Below are 12,029 nucleotides of genomic sequence, written 5' to 3' on the forward strand. Positions count from 1 at the left end.
ATATTTTTTTTTAAAATTAATTAAAAGATAATGTTTAATTAAGAAAATATGTATTTTGATTTTTTTTAAAACTTCCTATTGCAGGTCAAAAGGTACATGTGCAACCTTACACAAGTTTTTACTTGTGCAGGTTAAATTTTTCCGAAAAACTAAGTTTTAAAAAAACACAATGACTTAGGGATTTAATTATATCCAAGTGAGGTACCTGGGAAATGACTTGGTACTGCTAATTGGACCTGATCATAGAGTTACTTGGGACAGATGTACTGGACTACCTATCCACATGTGGAATAATGCTTGCTTTGCAGAAGCTGTTAAACCAATTGGTGATTTCATCTCCTCTGACGCTAGAACTACAAATTTCTCTATCCTTGAGTACGCAAGGATCTTAGTTTGAACTAATGCCCCACATCAAGTGTCACACTTCATGCGAATCAATGTCCATGGAATAGTCTACAACATCAGACTCATGGAGGAACTTTGTGATCCACTTGCACACAGTTATGGAACCAATTGAAGGAGCATGGCTGAGGAGGAAGTTGACGAGGATGGCCAAAGTAATTCAGATTGGTCGCTTGAGGATGCTGCACATAACGATGGCTTCCTTGGGGATTCGGTGGATGAAGATATTAACGCCTCCCTGCCTGAAACCTAGATTCAGGTTAGTGGTGAGGCGGCGCAGAACATACCAGCTGCATTAAACGAATCTCTGGGAGAAAGCAATAACTCAGGCTCTGATGACGATGGCATTGAAGGGAGTAACGGTTCCAAGGTGCATGATGGGAGAAAAGTATCAATGATGGAACAATTATTGGAGAAAAATCGACGTCAGTTACTAATCCTGAGGATGATTCAAATTCCTTTGTGGCTGACACTGTTGTGGGCCCCGCGGGAAGAATTGGGGTTGACCAAGTTAAAAACCATAACATGATTCTTCCTTTGACTGAGAATATGGCCGGTGATAACATGGGTTTACAGGAAGCCCACCTCTTAACTAACACTGATATGAGTGATGTCTTGGATAAGCCTAGTTTAAATGTTGGGACTGTTGGGGATTTTGAATTACACGATCTAGACCAGCCTCAGGGTGAACTAGGTCGAGTGATAGACCAGTTCCAATTGCAACTCAAGGAATCTCCGAAAAACCACCCTTACCATCACAGAATTTTCCCAGCAACTCCAGGGATTACTCCCAGCCTCTCGTTCCTCCGTCTGATAACATCGTGAAGGGCAAAACCCAGTGCATCAATCTCTTGACCTCAATTTTCCTAACCAGGAGGATTTTACATTGAGCTCTGAAACTCATTTGGAGCTTTATGCCGTAGGACAATGTCGAGATCGGTGGGAAACTCTGAGCATGGATCCTAGACATCTTCAAGCACATCTCTTCGCAAGGCTCTAAGATAGAGACTATATGGAAAAGGTGATGTTTCTTCCCATGTACCTGATAACCTACGTTATATTAAGTGGCTGCAGAGGGGGTCTTCGGAGGCCAAATTTATGTGGGATATTGGGAAAATGTGGTATGTCCTTCCCAGGTTGTGATGATGCAATTCTCAACAGGTTTGACGATCTACGACGCAGGGATGAAGCTTGTAATAATGGTGAGACATTACATGCCAATAGGGGATTCTCTGCAACTAATCTATGAAGATTTTTTCTTATAATGTGAGAGGTTTGGGGGATGGTGCCAAACGAAGAATGATCTGAGACACGATTTTCCAGAACCATGTGGAATTGTTGTGTGTGCAAGAGACTAAAATGCAGGTTATTGATAGGCAGGTTTGTGCTCCGCTATACGGTGAAAAATATTTCGGTTGGAAAGCTATTCCGGCAGTAAACAAGGGTGGTGGACTTCTATGCATTTGGAACCTAAACCTATTTACCATGGAGGAATTTGTTGAGGGCCCTGGCTTCCTTGGTTTGGTAGGTGTGTGGGGGACTACTCAACAAGGGTGTGTTGTAGTCAATATCTATTCACCCTGCACTAGGGAAGTTAAGCGGATTACTTGGGATGCCTTGAAAGTTTGGAAGGGTGGTCGTTATGTTCTGGCTTGGTGCTTAGCCGACGACTTCAACGCAGTCCGTTGTGATGTAGAGCAACGTGGGAGTCGCGAGGTGAGTAACTCTCAAGTCTCAACGATTGGATATTCTTGAGTTCAATGCATTTATTACAGATATGGAACTGGTAGATATCCCTCTAGGAAGGAAAAAGTACACTTGGTATAGTCTGAATAACCGAGCTCGCAGTAGACTTGATAGATTTCTTGTCTCAAGTGAGTGGTGTGAATCATGGCCTGAATGCTCTCAGATTGTTCTTGATTGCAACATCTCGGACCATTGTCTGATTCTCCTAAGGCAAATAGTTTAGAACTGGGGGCCTAAACCATTTCGAGTGCTGAATTGTTGGATTGAAGATCCAAGGCTACATACAATGGTGATCAATTCTTGGACAGGTTTGAAGTTCTGTGGTTGGGCAGCATTAGTTCTCAAAGAAAAACTCAAGGGTCTTAAAGTTGTTTTGAAGGATTGGAATAAAAATGTGCTAGGGAATTTGAAGACTAAGAGGGAAGCAATAGTCCAACGCATCAATGAATTGGATGTGCAGGAAGAAGAGGCGGGTTTATCAGAGGCAGATAGATCCTTGCAGCGAGAACTAAATTTAGAATTTTGGCAAGTTCTCTGGTTGCATGAATCTTTGCTTTGCCAAAAAGCTAGATTCTATTGGTTAGCTCACGGGGACCAGAACTCGAGCTTCTTTCGCTCCACAATAAATTGGAAGAGGCGCTCTAATTCTGTGGTGGGACTATTAGTTGATGGTGGTGGGAGGAGGATCCCGTGCAAGTTAAAGGCTCGGTAAAAAAAAATTGAATTGAAATTCAGATCTGAACAGTGGCAACGACCTACGCTGGATGGGGTTCAATTTCGTACTATTTCTACTGCGGATAACGATCGATTGACAACTCCATTTTCAGACGATGAAATCAAGGCCGCAGATTGAGATTGTGGTGGTGACAAGAGCCCGAGACCGGACGGGTTTAATTTCAAATTCATACAGAAATTTTGGGACATTATGAAGGAATTTTGGCGTCGAGGTGTTTGGCCCAAAGGAAGTAACGCCTCCTTTATTGCTCTTATCCTAAAGGTGAACTCTCCACAATCCCTTCATGAATTCATACCTATATCTTTGATTGGCTGCATTTTTAAGGTAATTTCAAAACTTTTAACAATGCGGCTGAAATGTGTGATGGTGAAAATCATTGATGAACGAAAATTTGCGTTTATTGAGGGTCGCTCCATGTTGGATAGTGCGGTTATTCTAAATGAGGTTGTTCATGAAGATAAACTTCGTAAGCGTTCAACTCGCATCTTTGAAGTTGATTACGAAAAGGCTTATGATTCAGTTGAATGGAGTTTTTTGCTGTATATGCTGGTGAGAATGAATTTCAGCAATAAATGGATTAATTGGGTTCGTAGCTACCTTGATTTAGCTACTATTTCGGTCCTGGTTAATAGCAGTCCGACTGGTGAATTAAGGATGGAACGCGGGCTCAGGCAGGGGGACCCCCTTAGCTCCATTTCTATACCTAATTGTGGCTGAAGGTTTAAACAGGTTATTCATGAATGCTGTGAATTTAGAACTATTCAATGGGCACAAGGTTGGTACGAGTGCGGATTGTGAAGTTACGATGCTTCAATTTGTTGATGACACTGTGTTTGTGGGGGAAGCGTCAATAAAAATTGTTATTGTGCTTAAAGCTATTCTCCATTGCTTTGAGTTGACTTCAGGGCTCAAAGTAAACTTTAACAACAACAAATTAGCATCTATAGCAGTTGAGCCTGGTCTTGAACAGAATTTTGCAGCGATTCTTAACTGCAATATTATGGCGACCCCTTTTGTTTACTTAGGCATACCAATTGGAGCTAGACCTGACTGTCGTAAAACATGGGACCAAGTCATTGCAAAATTCAGTAGCAGGTTGTCTGACTGGCGTAGGAAAAAAGTCTCTTTTGGCGGGCGAATTTGTCTTGTACAGAGCGTACTCTCTACTTTGCCTCTGTTTTTCCTTTGAATTTAGGACTGTTCAATGGGTACAAGGTTGGTACGAATAGGGATTGTGAAGTTACGATGCTCCAATTTGTTGGTGACACTGTGTTTGTGGGGGAAGCATCAATAAAAAATGCAGTGGTGCTTAAAGCTATTCTCCGTTGCTTTGAGTTGACTTCAGGGCTCAATGTGAACTTTAACAAAAGCAAATTAGCATCTATAGCAGTTGATCCTGGTCTTGAACAGAGATTTGCAGCGATTCTTAATTGCAAATTTATAGAAACCCCTTTTGTTTACTTGGGCATACCAATTGGAGCTAGACCTGATACCGTAAAACAAGGGACCCTATCATTGGAAAATTCAGTAGTAGGTTGTTTGCCTGGCGTAGGAAAACAGTCTCTTTTGGCGGGCAAATTTGTCTTGTGCAGAGCGTACTCTCCGCTTTGCCTCTGTTTTTCCTGTCTTTCTTTAAAATCTCGTCGTGTGTTGTGAAGTATTGCACCAGCCTCATGAGAAATTTTATGTGGGGAGGTGGTGATGAGGATAGGAAAATTGCATGGGTTAAATGGTCCCAAATTTGTTTGCCTTAGGAATCTAGCGGGTTGGGTATTAAAGGTCTATCTAAGATGTAAGTAAATAACATAAGAAAGGGGGGGAGGGGGTTGAATTGTGTTCTTTTAAAACTTTGTTTTTCAAAAAGAATATATGCTTTTGAAAACTTGTCGTAAACGTTTAGTGCTGCGGAAATGTAAACAGAGTTATCAGACAATCAGCACACACAGATTTATACTGGTTCACCCTTAAACGATGGGCTACGTCCGGTACTTGGCCACCAACAAGATTTTCACTAGCAAGTATCAAGGACTTCTCCAATACAAGTATTCTCCAGGACTTCTCCTATAAGTATTCTACAAGACTTCTTCTACAAGTATTATCCAGGACTTCTCCTACAATCTTTACAAGATCGTTTGGCTCTACAAATATTCTCTTCTTACAAGAGTGATGGTAGAGAATTTATGGCACTAGAACTCTAAGTGTTTTGGTACATATATGAATTTGGATTACTCAAGAGTTCTGTTTCTTAGAGAGAATTAAATGAAGAGATTCGACTCTTTAAGGATCTAGGTTCTCTCTCTCTTTTCTTGCAGATTTGGTGGTCAAGGATTTGACACTAAAATAATTTTTGCTATGAACTTGAAGAGCTTTGAATGCTTAGAAGAATGAAGGAATGAATGCTTGGTGTTCTTGTTCTTTCGGTCTTGACTCTTCTTCTCTTCTTTCGTCAGAATCGCCTTGAATACTTGCTTGCATTTGTTATGTCTGTTGTGAGACAATTCCAACCGTTGTTCTAGCCGTTGTGAGATAAATACATCTATTGATTCAAATGGCTCTGGTTGGTAGATGCATTAAATGCATGCTACTGTTTACTTTTGTCCTTTTTCCGAAAATGTGAGGCTTGTCAGCTAGTAGGCGGCAATATACTTTGGCTACTTCTCAGAAGTGAGACAATTTGGAAATTTGATGGTGACATGTTGTACTTTTCTTTTTGGCCAGCGTGCTTCAAGGAAAGAGAGAGTCTTCACGTGATCACCTTTGAATCATTAGCGGCTGAATGCATTCTGACTTTATCTTTGATGCTTTGACATTTGTCTTCAACTTTCTGAATAATGAACTTGCGTTAAACGATCAGAAGTGGATGTCATTCAGCTTGTGTCACATGTGTGCCAGACAGTCTTGCAAACTTGAATCTTTATCTTTTAGGATAGATTGACGTTAAAATCCTTTATTCATAATAGAATAAATCCTGAAATTCAAATTAATTGAGAAGCTTAGATTTCAGCGAAGTACTTCTATATATATATAAATTGTTTTTTGTAACACCCTCTAAACCCCGCATAAATATTATAACTTAAATCAAAGTAAAATGCATAACACAGAGGGTGTCACACTTATTCTCCAAAACCATAAATGAAAACACCTGTCATGCTCATAATAAATATATAAATTCCAAACTTTAGTGTCATAACATCATATGCATAGCACAGCAGATTTTTTTTTCAACTCCAAAATTAAACATAATCCAAGAATAAATAAAGAGAGTTTTCAAAATAACTCTTAACATCAAGGTACAAACTAAGCGTTTCCCCGGTATTACATAACAGAGAATGACTCCCCTAACTAAACCATAAATGAAAGACTAGCTCCACCAACTAACCCTCGCGAGAAGTTCCACTATCCTCGGTACCTGAGCGATGTCGCATAGAACATCATTCCAACATAAGAGTGAGAACTCATATCATATGGATAAGCATAATAATAAATAATGTAAAAGCTTATCTAGGTTCCACATAAATTCTTCGCACTCCACTAACAAATAATAAATTATGTAATTTAATATAATCAATCAATCTCACAGTTATGATAATACTCAATAATTCATAGCATCAAGTAAGCAAATATAATTGTCTTCAATTACCACAACATCAAATCTCAAAAAATATCACAATTATCATTAATTAGCATCAACAACTCCCTAACACATATGACTCAAGTGAGACCCATGCAAATGTCTTTGGTACCAAAGTTGTTATCCTTAGCGGTATCACCGCGTCCACTCCAGATAGATAACCACCAATAACGCCCTCGCTCTTGGCTTCAAAACCACTCCAGTTTTGGGACAAGTCACTAGCCTCCACGAGAACTAGCAAACATTGCCTCTTGACAACTATGCAGTGTGCAAAACTCAACTAACATGCATATTCAGACCATCTAAAAGTCTTAATTATTTTAGCATATTCATCACCAGCTCAACAATTCAAATCTTCTCCAATTTCACATAACACACACTTACATGTTATCAATCACACAACTTGCAATCACAGTAACTTAACAACTTAACACATAACATCAATTCAGAAATAACATCATATAATGAACTATTAAACATATGTAAATTAAATATAATTAATATATAACAGGTTCTGCAACTATTATACAAAAACTGGATTCTTCCTAGTTTTCCCCAAAAACTCGTCATCTCCCTGCACCATCCCCCTCATGCGTGTGCTACCGCGCGCAACCCTCCGCCTGGCCGCGCGCCACCGCGATTTGCGCATGACCACGCGCGCGCACCATATCTTTTTTTGAAAACAACATTTGCACCTAAAATGACTCATTTTATTCAAAACGGTTATAAACTGTACAGCAACCTAGGCGAATTTTTAAATACCTCAAATACACTCAGAAAAATCCAATATTTGTATCATGGTTCCCTATACACTTTTTGTAAATCCCTGTAAATTTTCAAGTTTACATTCGAAGTACAAAATTCAGGAAAAATCTAACACTAACAACAGTTCGTGAGAAACGAGACAGCGTAACCTATCCTCACTAAAACGCATATAACTCGAGCTACAGACGTCGGAATGACGTGAAACCCGCGGAAAAAGTTTTATAACAGAAAAGGCTACAACTTTAATGAAGACTACTTCTTCAAATTCGGTCACTAACAAAGCTCGAAAAAGGGTTCAAGATCTCGTAATGTCCCACGCGCAACCCGCGCATCATGCGCGCCTATCTTCTACCCCCAAAATTCATCTTAAAATCAAACCCTAACTATTTCAATTTGGGAATTTATGCATCCTAGGGTTCGTAAATCATGCTTCCTATCATTACCCACTATCATACTAATCCATAGAACATGAATCCAAACCCTTACCTCTTGAAGATCAAATTCTAGGTTTTCTTTTCTTTTCTCCTCTCCTTCTTGCTTTTCACGTGTTTTCTCTGTCTGCTAACTTCTCAAATTCTCAAATTCTGATTTCTCCTTTTCTATTTCACTCCTATCCCTTAAATAGTCATACTAATGAGCCCCACTCCATATATCACCTAAACCCAACAACCTTATCTAATTTAATCTTATCTCTCTCAAATACAAATTAAATAAATTACTCGCTTCATATATCACATAATACTTAATTATTTAATAAAATCACTTAATTACCATATATCATAATAATAATTAAAATAAATAATAAATAACCTAATAACGGAAAATGGGGTGTTACAATTCTCCCCCACTTAAGAATTTTCGCTCTCGAAAATTACCTTAAACGAACAACTCGGGATAGGAATTCCAAAACAGTATCGATTGCGTCATAAACACATATCGAATACAAAAGTAATTAGACATGTTAATAACCCTAGTCTATTGACCGATCATGCTCTGATACCACTAATGTAACACCCTCTAAACCCCGCATAAATATTATAGCTTAAATCAGAGTAAAATGCATAACACAGAGGGTGTCACACTTATTCTCCAAAATCATAAATGAAAACACCTGTCATGCTCATAATAAATATATAAATTCCAAACTTTAGTGTCATAACATCATATGCATAGCACAACGGATTTATTTTTCAACTCCAAAATTAAACATAATCCAAGAATAAATAAAGAGAGTTTTCAAAATAACTCTTAACATCAATGTACAAACTAAGCGCTTCCCCGGTGTTACATAACAGAGCATGACTCCCCTAACTAAACCATAAATGAAAGACTAGCTCCACCAACTAACCCTCACGAGAAGCTCCACTATCCTCGGTACCTGAGCGATGTCGCATAGAACATCATTCCAACATAAGGGTGAGAACTCATATCATATGGATAAGCATAATAATAAATAATGTAAAAGCTTATCTAGGTTCCACATAAATTCTTCACACTCCACTAACAAATAATAAATTATGTAATTTAATATAATCAATCAATCTCACAATTATGATAATACTCAATAATTCATAACATCAAGTAAGCAAATATAATTGTCTTCAATTACCCCAACATCAAATCTCAAAAAATATCACAATTATCATTAATTAGCATCAACAACTCCCTAACACATATGACTCAAGTGAGACCCGTGCAAATGTCTTTGGCACCAAAGTTGTTATCCTTAGCGGTATCATCGCGTCCACTCCAGATAGATAACCACCAATAACGCCCTCGCTCTAGGCTTCAAAACCACTCCAGTTTTGGGACAAGTCACTAGCCTCCACGAGAACTAGCAAACATTGCCTCTTGACAACTATGCAGTGTGCAAAACTCAACTAACATATGCATATTCAGACCATCTAAAAGTCTTAATTATTTTAGCATATTCATCACCAGCTCAACAATTCAAATCATTTCCAATTTCACAGAACACACACTTACATGTTATCAATCACACAACTTGCAATCACAGTAACTTAACAACTTAACACATAACATCAATTCAGAAACAACATCATATAATGAACTATTAAACATATATGTAAATTAAATATAATTAATATATAACAGGTTCTGCAACTATTATACAAAAACTGGATTCTTCCTAGTTTTCCCAAAAAACTCGTCATCTCCCTGCACCATCCCCCTCATGCGTGCGCTACCGCGCGCACCACTACCTACATGCGCCACCTACCTCGCGCGCAACCCTCGGCCTGGCCGCGCGCCACCGCGATTTGCGCATCACCACGCGCGCGCACCACATCGTTTTTTGAAAACAACATTTGCACCTAAAATGACTCATTTTATTCAAAACGGTTATAAACTGTACAGCAACCTAGGCGAATTTGTAAATACCTCAAATACACTTAGAAAAATCCAATATTTTTATCATGGTTCCCTATACACGTAATGTAAATCCCTGTAAAATTTCAAGTTTACATTCAAAGTACAAAATTCAGGAAAAATCTAACACTAACAGCAGTTCGTGAGAAACGAGACAGCGTAACCTATCCTCACTAAAACGCATATAACTCGAGCTACAGACGTCGGAATGACGTGAAACCAGCGAAAAAAGTTTTATAACAGAAAAGGCTACAACTTTAATGAAGACTACTTCTTCAAATTAGGTCACTAACACAGCTCAAAAAAGGGTTCAAGATCTCGTAAATTTCCCGCGCGCAACCCCCACATCATGCGCGCCTATCTTGTACCCCCAAAATTCATCTTAAAATCAAATCCTAATTATTTCAATTTGGGAATTTATGCATCCTAGGGTTCCTAAATCATGCTTCCTATCATTAGCCACTATCATACTAATCCATAGAACATGAATCCAAACCCTTACCTCTTGAAGATCAAATTCTAGGTTTTCTTTTTTCCTCTCCTTCTTGCTTTTCACGTGTTTTCTCTGTCTGTTAACTTCTCAAATTCTGATTTCTCCTTTTCTATTTCACTCCTATCCCTTAAATAGTCATACTAATGAGCCTCACTGCATATATCACCTAAACCCAACAACCTTATCTAATTTAATCTTATCTCTCTCAAATAAAAATTAAATAAATTACTCGTTTCATATATTACATAATCACTTAATTATTTAATAAAATCACTTAATTACCATATATCATAATAATAATTAAAATAAATAATAAATAACCTAATAACGGAAAATGGGGTGTTACATTTTTGATCAAAATTATATTTTAAAATGATATGATGCGTTTGAACTTAACATTATATCTCTTTAACAGGGCACTACTAGGCAAGTGGCTTTGGCGATGGCGCACAGACGCAAACTCTTTTTGGTGTCAAGTGGTTAGGTCCAAATATGTTAGTGCGTGCCCAAAATATTCAGCTTGGTGGCGCGATATTGATGCGGTTTGCCAACTTAATGAACTAAATTGGTTTGATGGTGCTGTTTCTCAATCAATTAAAAGTGGGGATGCTACTGATTTTTGGCACGACGAATGTATAGGGGATAAATGTTTGCGTGGTACTTTCTATCGACTTTATAACCTTTCCAGGCAGAAGTGGCATCGTGTCAGTGATTGTTGTAGTTGGGAGCATGAGAGGTGGCAGTGGAAATTCTTGTGGAGGAGACCTCTAGTAGGGAGGGAATTGGGGTGGGAACAAGCCATGCTTAATGTGATTGGGAGAGTGCAATTGTTTGAAGGTGTCCCGGATGCTTGGTTGTGGCTGCCAAGTAATGATGACATTTACTCTGTTAATTCTGCTTATCTTTTCTTGCAGGAACCTACTTTGTTTGAGTCTGATCAAGATTTTTTGAATATTTGGCAATCTTTGGCTCCGTCTAATGTGAACGAATTTGCTTGACAAGTGATGCTGGACCGCTTTACGAGCAAGGAAAACTTGTTGAAGCGTCGGGTAATTACTTTTCTAGCTGATGCCTCGTGTGCCCTCTGTAACAACCATGTGGAATCAGGTTTCCATCTCTTATTCTCATGCCCCTTTTCGATGAGTATTTGGCAAGGATGTTTACAATGGTTGGGTTGCTCCTTCTTTCAATCCAACTCTGCTCGTGACCACCTCTCCCACTTCAGGTTTGGCGTTAATAAATTGCAGCAACGCTTGTCTCGTTCAATCTGGCTTGCTGTCATTTGGTCTATGTGGTTAACACGGAATGACTTGATCTTTCGCGGGAGGTCAGCAGATGTGGAGACTGTACTTGAGCTTGTTAAGCGTCGCTCATGGCAATGGAGTAAGGCGAATATGCGAGGTTTTTGTTATTCTTCCTCTGATCGGTTTTCTAATCCTCTTCTTTGCATTCATGGATCCTAGAGGATGTTTTGCGGAAGCTTCTTTTTGGAATTGAAGTTATTGGGTCTGAGGAATGCTTTGTGTTGGGCTGTATAATTTTGGCATATTCTTGGACCCAGGGACGTGTTAGCCTTTGCTAAGTTGGGTTTTGGCATATTCTTTGGACCCAAGGACGTGGTAGCCTTTGCTATGTTGGGTGGGATTTCTTTTTTGCTGGTTTACTGTGTGTGTTTCCCATTGCAGGCTTCTGGTTTTATGTTCTCTTGTTTTGTTCGCCTTTTTGTTTCTTCTTGTATTATGGGTTGAGTATCCATTGTATTTCCTTTTAATGCAAATTTGACTTATATAAAAAAAAGTATGACTGCAGGGAAATAGTTAGTTTAAATTAAATAAACAAACTAATCTTGTAATTCAGCTAACAAATTC

At 38.7% G+C, this 12,029-nt stretch overlaps 1 protein-coding gene across 1 annotated transcript; it reads left to right on the forward strand.

Annotated features, from left to right (window-relative positions):
- Positions 1-3,229: 3,229 nt before the first annotated feature.
- Positions 3,230-11,159, forward strand: LOC130736389 (uncharacterized). Its single transcript, XM_057588223.1, has 5 exons — positions 3,230-3,527; positions 3,640-3,993; positions 4,080-4,378; positions 4,639-4,676; positions 10,577-11,159. Exons 1-5 carry the CDS (start codon positions 3,230-3,232, stop codon positions 11,157-11,159), a joined length of 1,572 nt encoding a protein of 523 aa, XP_057444206.1.
- Positions 11,160-12,029: the final 870 nt, after the last annotated feature.

This window comes from Lotus japonicus, chromosome 2, assembly GCF_012489685.1.
Source record: "Lotus japonicus ecotype B-129 chromosome 2, LjGifu_v1.2".
NCBI classification, from domain to species: domain Eukaryota; kingdom Viridiplantae; phylum Streptophyta; class Magnoliopsida; order Fabales; family Fabaceae; genus Lotus; species Lotus japonicus.

Coding starts and splice junctions, on each gene's coding strand:
- LOC130736389 (XM_057588223.1), top strand. CDS start 3,230: ATGCGGCTGAAATGTGTGATGGTGAAAATCATTGATGAACGAAAATTT. Junction 3,528..3,639: donor GGTTAATAGCAGTCCGACTG/GTGAATTAAGGA, acceptor CTGTGAATTTAG/AACTATTCAATGGGCACAAG. Junction 3,994..4,079: donor TAGCAGGTTGTCTGACTGGC/GTAGGAAAAAAG, acceptor CTTTGAATTTAG/GACTGTTCAATGGGTACAAG.